Source organism: Bufo bufo, chromosome 3 (assembly GCF_905171765.1).
Source record: "Bufo bufo chromosome 3, aBufBuf1.1, whole genome shotgun sequence".
Lineage (NCBI taxonomy): Eukaryota > Metazoa > Chordata > Amphibia > Anura > Bufonidae > Bufo > Bufo bufo.
In genome coordinates, this window is record NC_053391.1 from 157,141,501 (window position 1) to 157,162,239 (window position 20,739).

Sequence of the window (20,739 nt, forward strand, 5' to 3'; positions counted from 1 at the left end):
TTCTAGGGGCCCAAATGTGTGGCATGTAGTTTGAAATCAAAATCTGTAAAAAAATGGCCGGTGAAATCCGAAAGGTGCTCTTTGGAATGTGGGCCCCTTTGCCCACCTAGGCTGAAAAAAAGTGTCACACATGTGGTATCAATAAATTTAGAGAAAAATTTATATATGGATGTCGTTTTTTTTTGCAAAATTTTACAACTGAAAGTGAAAAATGACATTTTTTTGCAAAAAAATCGTTAAATTTCGATTAATAACAAAAAAAGTAAAAATGTCAGCAGCAATGAAATACCACCAAATGAAAGCTCTATTAGTGAGAAGAAAAGGAGGTAAAATTCATTTGGGTGGTAAGTTGCATGACCGAGCAATAAACGGTGAAAGTAGTATAGGTCAGAAGTGTAAAAAGTGGCCTGGTCATTAAGGGTGTTTAAGCTAGGGGGGCTGAAGTGGTTAAAGAGCACAACATTTTTGATTGCTTGTTTTTCATTTTTTGCAAGGAGAATGAACAAAAAGTTGCAATTTTAGCATTGCTTTGTCAAGTCTTTTTATAGCATTCATTGGCATTCACTGTGAGCTATATGATGTGATCATTTCAAAGTCTGGGTTGTTCTAGATGTGGCAATAACAATTATGATTGTTTTTTTTTTGGGGGGGGATTTTTTTTAAACTGAAACTTTATTGAATTGTTATTTACTACGTTACTACTTTTTTGCCTTAGAAGATCACGTGAACATGCAATCATTTGATTGCTTACATAATACACTGCAGTACACTGTAGTTCAGTGTATTATACCTGTCATTTTAAGCTACTTTCACACTAGCGTTTTGGCTTTCCGTTTATGAGATCCGTTCAGGGCTCTCACAAGTGGTCCAAAACTGATCAGTTTTTCCCTAATGCATTCTGAATGGAAAAGGATCCGCTCAGAAGGAATCAGTTTGCCTCCGTTCAATCGCCATTTCGCTCTGGAGGCGGACACCAAAACGCTGCTGCAGCATTTTGCTGTCCGCCTGACAAAGTGGAGCCAAACAGACCCGTCCTGGCACACAATGTAAGTCAATGGGGATGGATCAGTTTTCTCTGACACAATCTGGCACAATAGAAAACGGTCTCCCATTGACTTTGAATGGTGTTTAAGACGGATCCGTCATGGCTATAGAAGACATAATACAACCGGATCTGTTCATGGCGGATGCATATGGTTGTATTATTGTAACGGAAGCGTTTTTACAGATCCATGACGGATCCGCAAAAAACGCTAGTGTGAAAGTAGCCTTAGACTAATATTCAGCCTATTAGACCTCACCTCTGGCAGGGTCTAATAGGCTACTCCACTTGACAGATGCAGGAACCACTGTTAAGAATCAGGCCACATGATTTTAGACTAGTATCTGCTGTAATACATGAATAGTACTGCAGATAAATTCAGGTTGTAACTTTTTATTTTTCTATTTCACCACTGTCAGTGTTAAAAGCCATACTGAAATAAATTGTCAGGATTGTGCATACACACAGGTCCCCTCCGTTATTTTCGCACTGAACAGAAGTCCAAACTGTATATTTTATTGCAATTTTTAGTGCCGACAGTGGGGGAATCTTAACAGTAGGAAAATAATAAATCTGCACTCCTTAGGCTCTATTCACACGTCCGTGATGTGTTGCAGACCCGCAAATTGCGGGTCCGCAACACACCAGCCCGTCACCCCCATTGAAATGCCTATTCTTGTCCGCAAGCTGCGGACAAGAATAGGACATGCTCTATCTTTTTGCGGAGCTGCGTACCCAAAATCGGGGGCGCGCTCCGCAATTGAGGCTGCAGACAGCACACTGTGTGCTGTCCGCAACCATTCCGTCCCCATAGAGAATGAATGGGTCCGCACCCTTTCCGCAAAATTGCGGAAAGGATGCGGACACATTCTGCGGACGTGTGAATGGAGCCTTATTTGCAGTAATACAGCTTTTTTTTGTCTGGTCACTGATTTTCAGCACTGGGTCTTTCTCTAACAGCTGGAATCTGAGAAACCTCCAGTCCTGACCATTTAACCCCTTAGATGCAATTATGAATACCAACTGCATTGAAATGTTTTCAGAGACAGGCGCTCCCTCTTTCACCCGCATCTGCCAAGTGCGGTAGCCTATTAGACCCTGCCAGATGGGTTGCAAAAGTAAGTCCTTATAAAGCAATGTGGAAGAAAAAAGTTTTGGCTCCTGAAATGAGAAAATGAAAATAAATGAAAAAATTGGCAGTCACTAATTAAGCTTTGACAGTTTTGTTTTCTTATTCAGCCTTGACTACATGCAGAGTATGGTTTTCATCACAGTAAGCATCACAGCTTAATTCATGCATGTTTTGGTTATTACATTATATGAATAGTATAGTATTTATAGAACATAGTGTTATAGTAAGACCCATTAGACTTATCATTAAAATAATCTTGGTTTACATGGAGCCCCAACCCAGGAAACACCACATCATGACCACTACTACTAAATAGTTTCTAATATTACCATTATACTATTACTAAACAATACACATCACACAAAGACCAGTATTACTGCACATGTGTTCTCTGTTTGGCTTTTTTTTTCTCTAGCGAACCCAGGTCACCACAACTTCTTCCAGTCACAACCTGTGATTACAGAGTTTGCAACAGACATCTTGGGGTCCTCACTTTTCCAGCACCCACCTTACTTTTCCTAAACTTACACAAACTCCTCATACTGCTGATATCCCCAATTTTGTGCCTATTGCTGCCCCATCTGCCCTTGTTACTGTACCTGTGTAGTACTGTGCTCCCAAATACAGTACTTCTTAACAACCCCCAATAATAGTGCCAGATACACAGTGCCTTATATAGGGCTCAGAAAATTAAAGTGCACCCCACAGTAAAAGTGCCATATTTTGTAACCCACAGAGTAATAGTAATTCGCAATGCCCCCACAAAGTTATCATGCCAAACGTGGTATACAAAGTACTCATACCCTCTTAAAAGTTATAATGACCCTTATAAAGTGATCCCAGACAGTAATAATGCCCCCGCCTTCCTAGAGTCATAACTTTTTTTTATTTTTCTGTTCACTTAACCTTATGAGGGCTTATTTTTTGCAGGACATGTTCAAATTGCACCATTTGCGGTTGCATATAATGTAGTGGGAAACGAGGAAAAAAATGAGCAGGCGCCATGTTTAAAGATGCGACTTCTGCCACACATAGATCGTGGAGGTTGCGAAGGGGGTTTACCACCATAATAAATAAATAGATCCTTAAGAACTAATGATGCCTCCTTTCCAATGTGCTATAGTTTGCAGGTTTGCACTCCCACAACAACTATTTGTACTGAGGGCCTTATTTCCAATTATGCCCTAGAGGGCACATGCCTAGTTCAGGGGCCAGCAATAGTGCCACCACAGAGAACATTTTTTAAATGGCGGGCTGCCTACAACTGTGGCCAGATTTTCCCACCTGCAGTGAAGCTCCCGACACACACATCGATGGCAGAGGACAAGAAGCGAGAGGTTTAATGCTCCTCCCTTTAGTCTGCACTGCAGTGCTAACTGTTAAGCTGATTGGTGGAGCAGCAGCAGTCACATAGCCACTACAGGCAATCTGAGAGACAGTCTACAGTCGTGTTCAAAAGTTTTGAGAATTGAAAATATTGGAAATTGGAAAAGTTGCTGCTTAAGTTTTTATAATAGCAATTTGCATATACTCCAGAATGTTATGAAGAGTGATCAGATGAATTGCATAGTCCTTCTTTGCCATGAAAATTCACTTAATCCCCAAAAAACCTTCTCACTGCATTTCATTGCTGTTATTAAAGGACCTGCTGAGATCATTTCAGTAATAGTCTTGTTAACTCAGGTGAGAATGTTGACGAGCACAAGGCTGGAGATCATTATGTCAGGCTGATTGGGTTAAAAAGGCAGACTTGACATGTTAAAAGAAGGGTTATGCTTGAAATCATTGTTCTTCCATTGTTAACCATGGTGACCTGCAAAGAAACGCGTGCAGCCATCATTGCTTTGCATAAAAAATGGCTTCACAGCAAGGATATTGTGGCTACTAAGATTGCACCTCAATCAACAATTTATAGGATCATCAAGAACTTCAAGGAAAGAGGTTCAATTCTTGTTAAGAAGGCTTCAGGGCGTCCAAGAAAGTCCAGCAAGCGCCGGGATTGTCTCCTAAAGAGGATTCAGCTGCGGGATCGGAGTGCCACCAGTTTAGAGCTTGCTCAGGATGGCAGCAGGCAGGTGTGAGCGCATCTGCACGCACAGTGAGGCGAAGACTTTTGAAAGATGGCCTGGTGTCAAGAAGGGCAGCAAAGAAGCCACTTCTCTCAAAAAAAAAACATAAGGGACAGATTGATCTTCTGCAGAAAGTATGGTGAATGGACTGCTGAGGACTGGGGCAAAGTCATATTCTCCGATGAAGCCTCTTTCCGATTGTTTGGGGCATCTGGAAAAAGACTTGTCCGGAGAAGAAGAGGTGAACGCTACCATCAGTCCTGTGTCATGCCAACAGTAAAGCATCCTGAGACCAATCATGTGTGGGGTTGCTTCTCATCCAAGGGAGTGTGCTCACTCACAATTTTGCCCAAAAACACAGCCATAAATAAAGAATGGTACCAAAACACCCTCCAACAGCAACTTCTTCCAACAATCCAACAACAGTTTGGTGAGGAACAATGCATTTTCCAGCACGATGGAGCACCGTGCCATAAGGCAAAAGTGATAACTAAGTGGCTCGGGGACCAAAACGTTGACATTTTGGGTCCATGGCCTGGAAACTCCCCAGATCTTAATCCCATTGAGAACTTGTGGTCAATCCTCAAGAGGCGGGTGGACAAACAAAAACCCACTAATTCTGACAAACAACAAAAAGTGATTATAAAAGAATTGGTTGCTATCAGTCAGGAATTGGCCCAGAAGTTGATTGAGAGCATGCCCAGTCGAACTGCAGAGGTCCTGAAAAAGAAGGGCCAACACTGCAAATACTGACTCTTTGCATAAATGTAATGTAATTGTCGATAAAAGCCTTTGAAACGTATGAAGTGCGTGTAATTATATTTCACTACATCACAGAAACAACTGAAACAAAGATCTAAAAGCAGTTTAGCAACAAACTTTGTGAAAACTAATATTTGTGTCATTCTCAAAACTTTTGGCCACGACTGTACATGCCTCTGAGCACTGCATCCCAATCCCACAGGTATGGATCCCTATCATCCAGAAGCCATCAATTAGGCTACTATATATGTACTATATGCAGGAGCTCTACCATATATACATATATAGCAGTATATATAGTAGATCTCCTGCATATAGTGTAAGTGCATATACACTCACCTAAAGAATTATTAGGAACACCTGTTCTATTTCTCATTAATGCAATTATCTAGTCAACCAATCACATGGCAGTTGCTTCAATGCATTTAGGGGGGTGGTCCTGGTCAAGACAATCTCCTGAACTCCAAACTGAATGTCATAATGGGAAAGAAAGGTGATTTAAGCAATTTTGAGCGTGGCATGGTTGTTGGTGCCAGACGGGACGGTCCGAGTATTTCACAATCTGCTCAGTTACTGGGATTTTCATGCACAACCATTTCTAGGGTTTACAAAGAATAGTGTAAAAAGGGAAAAACATCCAGTATGCGGCAGTCCTGTGGGCAAAAATGCCTTGTGGATGCTAGAGGTCAGAGGAGAATGGGCCGACTGATTCAAGCTGATAGAAGAGCAACGTTGACTGAAATAACCACTCGTTACAACAGAGGTATGCAGCAAAGCATTTGTGAAGTCACAACACGCACAACCTTGAGGCGGATGGGCTACAACAGCAGAAGAACCCACCGGGTACCACTCATCTCCACTACAAATAGGAAAAAGAGGCTACAATTTGCACGAGCTCACCAAAATTGGACTGTTGAAGACTGGAAAAATGTTGCCTGGTCTGATGAGTCTCGATTTCTGTTGAGACATTCAAATGGTAGAGTCCGAATTTGGCGTAAACAGAATGAGAACATGTATCCATCCTCTGATGGCTACTTCTAACATGTCACAAAGCTCGAATCATTTCAAATTGGTTTCTTGAACATGACCATGAGTTCACTGTACTAAAATGGCCCTCACAGTCACCAGATCTCAACCCAATAGAGCATCTTTGGGATGGGGTGGAACGGGAGCTTTGTGCCCTGGATGTGCATCCCTCAAATCTCCATCAACTGCAAGATACTATCCTATCAATATGGGCCAACATTTCTAAAGAATGCTATCAGCACCTTGTTGAATCAATGCCACGTAGAATTAAGGCAGTTCTGAAGGCAAAAGGGTGTCCAACACCGTATTAGTATGGTGTTCCTAATAATTCTTTAGGTGAGTGTATATGTGAACTATACGCAGGAGTACTACAATATATGCATCTGCAGGAAATATACTACATACAGATATAGCAGAGTTAACACAAACACTTGGTGAGTTATCACACCTAGTTAACGCTTAATGACTGTGACTGATAATTCTGCTACATCTATATACAGTACAGGGTGGGCCATTTATATGGATACACCTTAATAAAATGGGAATGGTTGGTGATATTAACTTCCTGTTTGTGGCACATTAGTATATGTGAGGGGGGAAACTTTTCAAGATGGGTGGTGACCATGGCGGCCATTTTGAAGTCAGCCATTTTGAATCCAACTTTTGTTTTTTCAATAGGAAGAGGGGCATGTGACACATCAAACTTATTGGGAATTTCACAGGAAAAACAATGGTGTGCTTGATTTTAACGTAACTTTATTCTGTCATGAGTTATTTACAAGTTTCTGACCACTTATAAAATGTGTTCAATGTGCTGCCCATTGTGTTGGATTGTCAATGCAACCCTCTTCTCCCACTCTTCATACACTGATAGCAACACCGCAGGAGAAATGCTAGCACAGGCTTCCAGTATTTGTAGTTTCAGGTGCTGCACAATTGATGGTATGGTGTGGTATATGGGGTACAAAGATAGTGGGGCCATTCTTCATCAATGGAAACCTCAAGGCCACTGGATATGTGAAATTGCTACATGATTATGTGTTTCCCTCTTTATGCACTGAAGCTGGCACGTTCCCTGAGTTTTTCCAGCAAGATGGTGCACCACCACATTATGGGTGTCAGGTCCGAGCATTCCTAGATGAACAGTTTCCTGGAAAGTGGATTGGTCGTCGTGGGACAGTTGAATGGCCCCCAAGGTCTCCCGATCTGACCCCCTTAGACTTTTATCTTTGCGGTCATCTGAAGGCAATTGTCTATTCTGTGAAGATACGAGATGTGCAGCACCTGAAACTACGGATACTGGAAGCCTGTGCTAGCATTTCTCCTGCGGTGTTGCTATCAGTGTGTGAAGAGTGGGAGAAGAGGGTTGCATTAACAATCCAACACAATGGGCAGCACATTGAACACATTTTATAAGTGGTCAGAAACTTGTAAATAACTCATGAAAGAATAAAGTTACGTTAAAACCAAGCACACCATTGTTTTTCTTGTGAATTTCCCAATAAGTTTGATGTATCACTTGACCCTCTTCCTATTGAAAAAACAAAAGTTGGATTAAAAATGGCCGACATGGTCACCACCCATCTTGAAAAGTTTCCCCCCTCACATATACTAATGTGCCACAAACAGGAAGTTAATATCACCAACATTTCCATTGTATTAAGGTGTATCCATATAAATGGCCCACCCTGTAGATCTCCTGCAGATAGTGTGTGTGTGTGTGTGTGTGTGTGTATGTATATATATATATATATATATATATATATATAGTAGATATCCTGCATATAGTAAATAAATTGTATATGCATTTGCACTTCTTTTGAAACCTCAGTCTGACTGGTTTAATGTTAAGATATGCAATTTCAATGCAGTTTTTACCCGTACCTCAACCGCAGTGTCTGAATACATACCTTGGCCAGTTTCAGACTCCAATAATACAACTGAATGTTAACATCTACCATTCTACTTCTGCAACATCTGGATCCCTTGTGGTTCTTTTGAAACCCATAACACATCCATAATACAGTCATGATACTGTCATTATATTGTTTTTGCAAACACTGCAGTATTCCTTCTGGGATTCTCATCCCCACCTATCCCTTGGTTGAACTTGATGGACTTATGTCTTTTTTCAACCGTATTAACTATGTAGCTATGTAACTATTTTTTATTTTCTTTTTAGCACAAAATTTTAAGTAGCTTGTTGCTTTTCTCTTGTAGACTATATTTGCAGCATGTGAACTGGGAGTTTTTGATTTACTACATGAAGTACAGGAACCCATTCCAGCAGCGACCATTGCTTCTCGCTTGAGCACCACTGAAGATGGAATGGAGCGCTTGCTTGATGCCTGTGTTGGACTGAAGCTTTTAAAAGTTGACTTGAAAAATAACAAAGGTAACTTTATCTGAACAATCAAAAGTTTCTATTTGGTGTCTACACTTTATGGTATCAATTTTGATATCAAAAGTAAAGTTGTCCTCATGGATGTGAACAGCTGACTTGACAATTACACATGGTACAGCTGCAAAAATAATACACAACTAGACAATATTAAATGAAACACTGTTGACATACACTAACTATACAGTATGTCCAGATTCCATGCACACAGGATGTTTTACCTTCCCTTATGGTCCTCCACTCCCTCATACTCCATTGATCTCTATGGGAGGCCCTAATACACCTGCAGATGTAGCAGGTGATTGTCGGGAAAGAAGCATTTATTACCAGCAATTGCCTGCTTGCTAGAGGAGGAAACTGCTGATATTACATGCATCAATCTCCTCCTCGGTATAGGGATGAGAGCATAGGGAGGGCATAAGGAGACTGCAAGGACAGTGCATCAGACTCATTGTCAACAGGTGGTCTGATATATAGGCTTGTTAATCTGATCTGCTGTGCCATTTATACTTAATATGTTCAGCTATACATAGATTTACTGTGCATCAGACTCATTGAATCGACATTGCAGAGGAACCACACTGGTGTAATACTGTGCCATTCATGCTTAATCTGTTCAGTTATACATAGACTTACTGCGTATCAGAATCATTGTCAATAGGCCTTCTAATTAGGGTTGAGCGAACCCGAACTGTAAAGTTCGGGTTCGTACCGAACTTTAGGTTTTTCGGCACCCGGACCCGAACATTTTTCATAAAAGTTCGGTGTTCGGCGCTTTCTTGGCGCTTTTTGAAAGGCTGAACAGCAGCCAATCAACGAGCGTCATACTACTTGCCCCAAATGGCCATCACAGCCATGCCTACTATTGGCATGGCTGTGATTGGCTAACTGCAGCATGTGACCCAGCTTCTATTTAAGCTGGAGTCACGTAGCGCCGCCCGTCACTCTGCTCGGATTAGTGTAGGGAGAGGCTGCAGCTGCTGTGAGGGAGAGATCAGGGAGAAATCTTATGAAGAACTGCTTCTTTACTCAGCGATCTACAGCAAATGTGTTTTGTGGGTGCAGTGCACAATTTTTTTAAGCCTGCCCTGAGCCAACTACTGCTGAAAACAAACTTTTTTTTTACTTCAGTTTGTCAATATCAATACATAATCGGCAGCCATTTTATGCAATGATAGTGCACCAGCACAGGATATCTGCATGTCTGCAAGTCCAGAAATACGGCTTTTTGCTTAGACGTGCATAAGTGAGTGTCACATTTACATAGTAACATAGTACATAAGGCCGAAAAAAGACATTTGTCCATCCAGTTCGGCCTGTTATCCTGCAAGTTGATCCAGAGGAAGGCAAAAAAAAAACTGTGAGGTAGAAGCCAATTTTCCCCACTTTAGGGGAATAAAAAATTCCTTCCCGACTCCAATCAGGCAATCAGAATAACTCCCTGGATCAACGACCCCTCTCTAGTATCCATAGCCTGTAATATTATTACGCTCCAGAAATACATCCATGCCCCTCTTGAATTCCTTTATTGTACTCACCATCACCACCTCCTTTAGGCCAGAAATACGGCTTTGTGCTTACTCGGGTGAAAAAACCCTCTGATATAGTGCACATCTGGGATTAGAAGTGCATAAGTTACTGTGAAATTGTCACAGTGGACAGGATACAAGATACACAGAATACCACCAAACAAGTGTCTAGACAAGAAACTGGGGATAAAGGTCACCTCCTGACAAATCCCTACCAGCTCTCCCTAGACTTCTAAGCCCACGTTCAGACCCTGAACGTGGGAATAATGTGTCCCCGTGCCTAGGCTGAAGATACCCTAAGATGGTGAAAGGGGGAAAGAGGCAGCCTGCTCCCTCAGGACCTGGAGGGGGCAGGCGTCTCTCTAACAGCCTAGACAGACAACCACAAGAAAACAAAACCAACTTATCTTGTTACTGAGCAGGAACAGCAAATCCTTCCTTCCTTCCTCTGAGCCAGACAGAAGATATAACCGGCACAGGACACTGGGAGTGGGCGTAATTTAAACTCAAACCAACGACCCCACCCAGTGCACCTGAAGGGAGGCGGATACAGCTCAACTCCAAAACAAAAACAAAAGGCTACACACGTGCTGCTAACCTGGCAGACCTCCGCACATAACCTGAGCCGGGCATGACATTAATTTTGGTAGAACTAGGGACGTTAGAATATTTTTCCTTCCAAACCAAGATAAAATAGGGAGGTCTAGGTTATTTAGTATCTCTGTAATATTTTTCAAAAGGGGGGTATAGTTAAGAGAGAAGAGTTGGTTCGGATCAGGGCTAATTTTCACTCCCAGGTATGATAAGTAGGGCGAGGACCAATTGAACGGGGAGCATTGTTCTAATTTTGACCTGTGAGACTTATTATGGTTAACTCAGAAATTTGAAAAGGAACTATAGGTCTCTAGGTGTTGGTAAATCTTAGGAAGGGCATTGTCTGGATTGCTTATTATAATGAGCAGATCATCTGTGAATGCAGCTGTTTTGTGATCCTGATCCCCTAGAGGTAATCCTTTAATCTCTTTGTCAGTTCTAATTGTCTGGAGAAGTGGCTCTAGCATTACAACAAATAAAATGGGGGATAAGGGGCAGCTCTGTCTGGTTCTGTTTTTTTATATGGAAAGGGTCTGAGATTTGGTTGTTGACCGTAACAGAAGCTGAGGCATTAGAGTACATTGCATCTATTGCTGAAAGAAATGCGATTGGGAAGTTTTGAGTTATTAATACCTGTTTCAAGAAGGACCATTTCACTCTATCAAAGGCCTTCTCAGCATCAGTACTTAGAAGGATAAGAGGAATGTGTTTGCGTTTTGCAAAATATATGAATAACCCTAATTTTGATAATCTTTCTAGGTACTGTAGTCCACCCCTTCCAGTTATTACTTTAGTTGCCCTCCTCTGAACCCCCTCCAGCTCTGCTATGTCTGTCTTGTTCACAGGAGCCCAGAACTGTACACAGTACTTCATGTGTGGTCTGACTAGTGATTTGTAAAGTGGCAGGACTATGTTCTCATCACAGGCATTTATGCCCCTTTTGATGCAACCTATTATCTTATTGGCCTTGGCAGCAGCTGCCTCACACTGGCCAGTTACTTACCTACATACAGACATTTTCTCCCAGTCCAAGCATTCTCATTATATATACTAACCTTTTATGTGGTATAGTATCAAATGCTTTGGAGAAGTCAAGATATGACATGCATTGATTCTACACAGTCAAATCTAGAACTTACCTCTTTATAGAAACTGTTTAAATTAGTTTGACATGACCCATCCCTCATGAAGCCATGCTGATATGGCGTTATTTGCTTATTTTCATTGAGGTACTCCAAGATAGCATCTCTCCGAAAACCTTCAAACAGTTTACCCATGACAGATGAAAAACTTACCGGCCAATAGTTTACAGGCTCTGTTTTTGAATATTGGCACCACATTTGCTAAGCTCCAATTTTGTGAAACACTCCCTGTTAATATCAGAAATAAGGGACTGGCTATGATATTACTTAATTCTTTTAGGATACAGGCAGGGGAGGGCTGGCAGCCTTAGTCCTGGGGGGCAAATCCAGTCAAGTGGCCCATTTAGCCCCACCCATTATTAAAAGCCCCTTCTACATATAATAGGCCACTCCCAACAAACACTATACAGCTGACATTCTATTGTTGAGGCCTGTCTACACATCATCCGGAGAGGGGGGGCCTGTCCTGGCTGCACTGCCTGCTTCACATTATCCAATAGACAGCCGGCTACAGCCAGGAAGCTCCTCCCTCCCCTGATCCTGCTCAAGGCTTGTGGTTCCCCCCACCATCTGCCACCCGCCCGTGGCCTGCTGCCCCCTTTCGTCGTCCTCACCCAGCTCTGAATCCTCCTTCTGCAAATGGCAGGAGGAGGAGCCGGATCTTCTCCTCTCCTACATAGCGCCCCCTACCTCTTACATCCAGTGATGTCACCTTTGTTGTAGACGTTCTATGTCTTTATCTTCTCCATTCAGACCAGATCGCCATGATGATTTTTCAGCCATCTCCCGTCTCTGCAGAGATTGACAAACGGACATTAGTTTCCCACATTTCCATCATCTTCACATCTTATGAACACCCTTTCCTGCCACCCCCAATACTATACTGCAGAAACAGTCCCCCTGGGAATACTACTACCACACAGAGTGCCCCCAATACTGTGCCTGCTGTGCCCCCAATACTATACTGCAGAAACAGTACCCCTGGGAATACTACTACCACACAGATAGTGCCCCCTATACTGTGCCCGCTGTGCCCCCAATACTATACTGCAGAAACAGTCCCCCTGGAAATACTACTACCACACAGATAGTGCCCCCTTAACCCTTTCAGGACCAAGCCATTTTTCACCTTAAGGACCAGGCAATTTTTTGCAAATCTGACCAGTGTCAGTTTATGTGTGAATAACTTTAAAACGCTTTTACTTATCCAGGCCGTTCTGAGATTGTTTTTTCGTCACATATTGTACTTCATGACACTGGTAAAATGGAGTCAAAAAATTTCATTTTTTTAAATAAAAAAATACCAAATTTACCAAAAATTTGGAAAAATTAGAAAATTTCCAAGTTTCAATTTCTCTACTTCTATAATACATAGTAATACCTCCAAAAATAGTTATTACTTTACATTCCCCATATGTCTACTTCATGTTTGGATCATTTTGGGAATGATATTTTATTTTTTGGGGACGTTACAAGGCTTAGAAGTTTAGAAGCATTTTTCAGAGAATTTCCAAAACCCATTTTTTAGGGACCAGTTCAGGTCTGAAGTCACTTTGTGAGGCTTACATAATTGAAACCACCCAAAAAAGACCCCATTTTGGAAACTACACCCCTCAAGGTATTCAAAACTGATTTTACAAACTTTGTTAACCATTTATGTGTTCCACAAGAGTTATTTGCAAATGGAGATGAAATTTCAGAAATTTCAGAAATTTTTTGCAAATTTACAATTTTAATCCATTTTTTCCAGTAACAAAGCAAGGGTTAACAGCCAAACAAAACTCTTTATTTATGGCCCTGATTCTGTAGTTTACAGAAACACCCCATATGTGGTCGTAAACTGCTGTACGGGCACACGGCAGGGCGCAGAAGGAAAGGAACACCATATGGTTTCTGGAAGGCAGATTTTGCTGGATTGTTTTTAGACACCATGTCCCATTTAAATCCCCCTGATGCACCCCTAGGTTAGAAACTCCAAAAAAGTGGCCCCATTTTGGAAACTACGGGATAAGGTGGCAGTTTTGTTGGTACTATTTTAGGGTACATATGATTTTTGGTTGCTCTATATTACACTTTTTGTGAGGCAAAGTAACAAAAAATAGAAATTCAGAAATTTCATCTCCATTTGCCATTAACTCTTGTGGAACACTTAAAGGGTTAACAAAGTTTGTAAAATCAGTTTTGAATACCTTGAGGGGTGTAGTTTCCAAAATGGGGTCATTTTTTGGAGTTTATACTCTAGGGGTGCATCGGGGGGGGGGGGCTTCAAATGGGACATGGTGTCAAAAGACCAGTCCAGCAAAAACTGCCTTCAAAAAACCATATGGCGCTCCTTTCCTTCTGCGCCCTGCCGTGTGGCCATACAGCAGTTTACGACCACATATAGGGCATTTCTATAAACTAAAGAATCAGGGCAATAAATATTGAGTTTTGTTTGGCTGTTAACCCTTGCTTTGTTATGGGAAAAAATGGATTAAAATGGAAAATTTGCCCAAAAATAGCTGTTTTGGCACTGTTTTTATTTTTTATTATTTACAACGTTCATCTGACAGGTTAGATCATGTGCTATTTTTATAGAGCAGGTTGTTACGGACGTGACGATACCTAATATGTATACTTTTTTATTTATTTAGGTTTTACACAATAATATTTTTGACACAAAAAAAAAACATGTTTTAGTGTCTCCATAGTCTGAGAGCCATAGTTTTTTCAGTTTTTTGGCGATTGTCTCAGGTTGGGTATAATTTTTGCGGGATGAGATGACGGTTAGATTGGTACTATTTTGGGGTGCATATGACTTTTTGATCGCTTGCTATTACACTTTTTGTGATGTAAGGTAACAAAAAAATAGCTTTTTTGACACCGTTTTTATTTAATTTTTTTTACAGTGTTCACCTGAGGGGTTAGGTCATGTGGTATTTTTATAGATCAGGTTCTTACGGACATGGCAATACCTAATATGTCTACATTTTTATAATTTATCAGGGTTTTACACAATATCATCATTTTTGAAACAAAAAAAAAACATGTTTTAGTGTCTCCATAGTCTGAGACCCATAGTTTTTTTTATTTTTTGGGCCATTGTATCATGTAAGGGCTCATTTTTTGCGGGATGAGGTGACGGTTTGATTGGTACTTTTTTGGCGTACATGCGACTTTTTTGATCACTTTTATTACCTTTTTTGGGAAGTAAGGTGGGCAAAATTTCAATTTCCTCATAGTTTTTATTTTTATGGCGTTGACCGTGCGGGGAAAGTAACATGACCGTTTTATAGATCAGGTCGTTACAGACGCGGCGATACCTAATATGTGTAGTGTATTTATTTATTTTTTATTCAGTGATAAATGTGTTTTTTTGAAACTTTACTTTTTCACTTTTTTTTTACTTTTTTTTTGACCCAGACCCACTTGGTTCTTGAAGATCCAGTGGATCTGATGTCTGTATAATACAGTACTGTACAATATATATTGTACTGTATTTTACACTTGTCTGAACAGATCTATGCCTTTTAGCACCGATCTGTTCAGCACCATGGACAGCAGGACGCCTGAGAGGCGTCCTGTTGCCATGGGAACCTTCCCCGTCTGCTCAGTACTGGTCAGAACTGCGCAGACGGGGAAGGGTAAGCACAGGGCTGATGGGGGCTCTCTCCCTCTCCCATCGGGGGGCTGCAAAGGCACAGCAGCCCCCCGATGGGAGAGGGAGGGAGCTCCCTGACTGATAACCTTTTCCATACAGCGGTCCGTACGGACCGCTGTATGGAAAGGGTTAAACGGCTGACATCGCATCGCAGATGTCAGCCGTTTATACCAGGGTGCCAGCAATGTGCTGGCACCCTGGTATACCCACTAGACGCCAACGATCATTCAAGGGGAGGCGGGCGGGGGATCGCGATCCCGCCTGCCGCACCGCCCTCCTCCTGCACCTTACCGCACCCCCCGCGACACCCCCCCTGCACCACCCGCCCACATAATATCATTCAGGGGTGCAGGGGGGGTGAAAAATCTTTATTTTGGACATACTAAAGTTTCTGATCCCCGCGGGATCAGAAACTGCAGAAAGCGCTACAAACCGCAGGTCTGAATTGACCTGCGGTTTGCAGCGATCGCCGATGGGGGGGGGTCACAGGACCCTCCTCGGCATTGACCCAAGGTGCCTGGCTGTGTGTGACAGCCGGGATCTCATCGCTGTCACCATGTCTGCAGACATGGTGACAGTTGAATGCCATGACGTGTATACTCATCATGGCGCGCTAAGTAGCAGTGCTCCATGACGAGTATACTCATCATAGGTCGGGAAGATTTTCACACTATCTCCTTCTCTGATCGCTTCCCTGACAGGAATTGGGGCGATCAGAGAAGGAAAAGCACATAGTCCCTCCCTAACCCCCCTTACCTGCCCCGATGCGCTGCGATTGGTCCCTCTGCAGTAATGGACCAATCACAGCGATCGCGGGCGGGTCAGAGCTCCGATGCTGTTCCTTCCAGCTTCTCTGGTTGCCTAGCAACCCCAGCACGCCGGCTTCACTGAACCTTCAGCGCTTCGCTCCCTGCGCTGACAGAGAAATCCGATCACGTACATGCACGTGGGGATGCGGTGAGGCACCACATTCCCCCACGTACATGTACGTGATGTTGCGTGAAGGGGTTAAACAATTATTGGCACACAGTGCTCTAAAAAATAACTGCGCCCAGACACTAATAGTATAAAGATAATGTCCCCCAAAAATAATTGTGCTAAGCTGATACTATGCCAGGGTGCCCCCAAAGTAACAGTGCTCCCCAAAATCCCACCAATAGAAATAATTATCTGCCAGAGCACACTTAGTAGTAATAATGCCCCTATAGTGCCCATACTAGTAATCATGTTCCTTATAGCACCCCCAGTAGTAGTAGTAAAGCTCCCCATAATACCCCCTAGTAGTACTAATTCTCCCTATAATATGACAGTACATGAAATACCCCCGCTTAGTGCCCGCAGTTGAGCTAATGTCCCCATAATGTATGCCAGTATAAAATACCCCTATATAGTGCCCCAGTAAGTGCCCTCATAGTGCTCCTCTCCCCCTTCCCCATAGTGTCCCCCATAATATGCCAGTAAAAAAATGCCCCTTCTTAGTGCCCCCAGCAGATGCCCCTATAGTGCTCCTCTCCCCCACAATGTGCCAGTAAAAAAATGCACCTTCTTAGTGCCACCATATGCCCCAATAGTGCTCCACTCCCCCATAGTGCCCCCAAATAATGCCCCATAGTGCCGCTCTCCCCTATAGTGCCTCCCATAATGTGCCAGTAAAAAATGCCCCCTTAGTGCCACCAAATGCCATAGTGCCCCCATAATTTTCCAATACAAAAGGCCCTTCAGAGCCCCCACTTCGCCGTAGTGCCCCCAAATAATGCCCCTATAGTAACACCAGATGCCCCATAGTGCTGCTCTCCCCTATAGTGCCCCCCAGAATGTGCCAATAATTAAAAAAAGCCCCTTTAGAGCCCCCAGATATCCCCATAGTGCTCCTCTCCCCCATGGTGCCCCCCCATAATGTGCCAGTAATAAATGCCCCCATAGTGCCCCCCCATAGTGCCGGCTCCTCCTAAAGTGCCAGCTCCTCCAATAGTGCAAGCTCCCCCCCAATAGTGCCAGCTCCCCTCATAGTGCCAGCCCCCCATAGTGCCAGCCCCCCCATAGTGCCAGCCCCCCGCCCATAGTGCTAGCTCCCCTCATAGTGCCAGCTCCCCTCATAGTGCAAGCTCCCCCCAATAGTGTCAGCCCCCCGATAGTGCCAGCCCCCTTATAGTGCCAGCCCCCCCATAGTGATAGCTCCCCCATAGTGCCAGCCCCCCCATAGTGCCAGATCCCCCCCATAGTGCCAGCTCCCCATAGCCATAGTGACAGCTCCCTCATAGCCATAGTGACAGCCCCCCCCCCATAGTGCCAGCTCCCCCCACAAAGAAAACAAAAACAAAACACTAATACTTACCTCCATCAGCAGCAATGCGATGCAGGCCTCTTCCGGCCTGTGTCCCTGCTGTCTGTGTGCTGCCTGGCTCAGGCGGCGCAATGATAATGATGTCATCGCGCTGCCTGAGCCGGCCTCTGATAGGCTGCAGGTATTAGTGCCTGCGGCCTATCAGAAGAACAAGGGAGGGACACGCCTCTCCCTCCCCTGCCCCACAGCACACAGCACGGCCGCAATTACATCCAGGGCCGCGCCACCTGTGGTGATCGGCGGTGCGGCCCTGAAGAATAAAAAATTATAATTATTTTTGTTAAAGACGGGCGGCCCAGTGGCCGTTTTTTTAGGGCGGCCTGGGGGGCAATTGCCTCCCTGCCCCCCGGCCCAGCCCGCCCCTGGATACAGGGGTTTATGGCATCTGGTCCCGGCGATTTACTTTTACGTTCTGCATTTCATCTCAGTTTACTCCACCCATATCCCGCTTATAGCTCCGTGAAAGGCCAACACCTTCAGATTTATTCTTTTTACCTTGCATGTAATTGAAGAATGTTTTAGGATTAGTTTTTACTTTCTTTGGCAATTAATCTTTGTCTTTAGTTAGGGTGCTTTTTTTTGTCTTTTATACATTCTATTTTTTCAATGCTTCTTTGCTACCCTCCTTTAAATGATTTATTTTTGTCATTTATTGCTTTCTTTACAATTCTATTGATCCCTATAGTTTTTTTTTCTTGTTCCTTAACCTTGTATTCCCATAAAGTAGTGTATATACAATTGAGAGGTTTTTGTATATTTTAAATCCTACACCTTTCCTTATGAACTGTTCCAGTCCCTCTTTCCACTCCTCCCTCAGGTTCATTACCTCGCCACAGGTCTCTATCTGCACTATCTTCCCCTCCTATAATGTAATTACCCCCCCCTCTAGTTTAAACACTCCTCCAACCTTCTAGCCATCTTCTCCCCTAAAACTGCTGCACCTTCCCCATTGAGGTGCAGCCCATCCCTACGATAGAGCCTGTAGCCGACAGAGAAGTCAGACCAGTTCTCCAGGAACCCAAACCCCTCCCTTCCTACCTCAGTTCTTGAGCCATTTGTTAACCTCCATAATCTTCCGCTGCCTTTCTTGTGTGACTCATGGTATAGGTAGTATTTCTGAAAACAATAACTTAGGTCCTTGCTCTGAGCTTGTGACCTAAATCTCTAAAATCATTTTTAAGGATGCTCCACCTACCTCTAAATCTACTTTTCACACCTGCGTTCAGTGCGGATCCGTCTTGTATCTGCACAGATGGATCTGCACCGATAATGCAAACGCTTGTATCCGTTCATAACGGATCCGTTTGCATTATTCATTAAAAAAAAAGTCTAAGTCAAAACGGATCCGTCTTGACTTACATTGAAAGTCAATGGGGGATGGATCCATTTTCAATTGCACCATATTGTGTCAGTGAAAACGGATCAGTCCCCATTGACTTACATAGTAAGTCAGGACGGATCCGTTTGGCTCCGAATCGTCAGGTGGACACCAAAACGCTGCAAGCTGCTTGTGAGAGACCTGAAATAATCTCACAAGCGGACCCAGAAACGCCAGTGTGAAAGTAGCCTAACTTTGTCATTGGTTCCAATATGGACCATGACTGTTGGATCTTCGCCAGCCCCTCCCAGTAATCTTTAAATCTGATTTGTGATACCGTATATCGAACTTACTCACCAGGTGTAACGGTCGCGTACACACACACACACACACACACATAGGGGGGAGGGAAGTGACCACTGCGCTCCACCCTCACCCCTGGCCCTGCCTACTTGCCTCGCGAGTCCTAATGACAGGGGACAACTGGAAGGCAATCCCTAGCTTGGAATAAGTGCAAGGAGGACAGACCAGACAAACAACAGAATGTTAACGGACCGAGTCTATACCAGGAAATCTAAGAAGTACAAATGAAGCAAGCAGAGAATAGTCAGGAGAAGTCGGGGTCATAAATACCAGGAGAGTTGTGAAGTACCAAAGGAGTCAGGAGGAAGCCGGGGTCAGAATACCAGGAGAGCAGCAAAGTACACAAGGAGCAGGCAGAGGATCGTCAGGAATTCAGCAGGAGGTAAGTACGCCAGGAAAGACGAAGTCGCAGGTGGAACCAAAATAACAGGCAATCTGTTGCCAGCAGACTGCCTGTTTAAATAGGGAGCCAGAGGGGTCATTTGACGTGGCCAGCGTCACATGACTCCACACAGCCGAGCGCCGAGTGATCAGCTCTGAGCTCAACCCTAAAACCACTCTCATGAATGCGCATAGACGCGCGGGCGGCGTGCATAGTATTATAGGGAGCGCTAGCGATGCTGGACACGCTGATGATGCGTGCGCGCTCTGGACGTGCCCGCCTCCTAGACTGCACCGTGACACCAGGAAGACAACACACCATTCAACAATCCCGGTCTTTGTGTCAGATTGCTGTATCTGTACCCCCTAATAATTGAGTCTCCCACTACCAGCACCTGTCTGGCCTGCCCTGCTCTCCTGGTCCCCTGTTTACTGGAGCTGACATTCCCCTGAGTGGCAGGGGAAGTGTCTGGCTGCAGCAGTGCTCTCCCTGAACTAACATCCCTCTCATCTGCCAACCTTGCAAATTTCTCGGGGTGTGTCAGATCAGGGCTAGGCTCCCTGGCACTCTTCCCTGCTTTCTAACGGTTATCCAGCTACCTGCCTCACTTTCCCGAGCCTCCATGCTACCACCCAAATGGCCAACGTTTCTCAGTGTCCAAACTTGCTTGTTTAGATACACAATGTGTGATTCCAAACAAGCTATTTGCTCACATTTTGAACAAGGAATTGCACACTCAAATGGCTGTTTAGGGCTGCATACATTTGACAAGATGTGCACTGGACTGCTTTATCAATAATGGAACACATACTAATAGGTATTATGAAAGAAAACGGCAACTAACATGCTGTAGTACCCTCCTAAAGTCCCTGAATCTCAACTAACTTAATCTAAAGTCACACACATAATAAAAACACACACACTGGAAATCAAACATGCCACAGCTCACAAACTCGCGTTGTTTGTCTCCCTTGTATAGGTGCTGCTCCCAAACA

General features: G+C 43.6%; 1 protein-coding gene across 1 annotated transcript in view; it reads left to right on the top strand.

Annotated features, from left to right (window-relative positions):
* LOC120994867 (acetylserotonin O-methyltransferase-like) overlaps window positions 1–20,739 on the top strand; it is a 393,295-nt gene that overhangs the window by 59,822 nt on the left and 312,734 nt on the right. Inside the window, exon 2 of the mRNA XM_040423734.1 lies at window positions 8,252–8,426. Coding sequence (XP_040279668.1) covers window positions 8,252–8,426 — 175 coding nt within the window. The remainder of the gene's footprint in view (window positions 1–8,251; window positions 8,427–20,739) is intronic.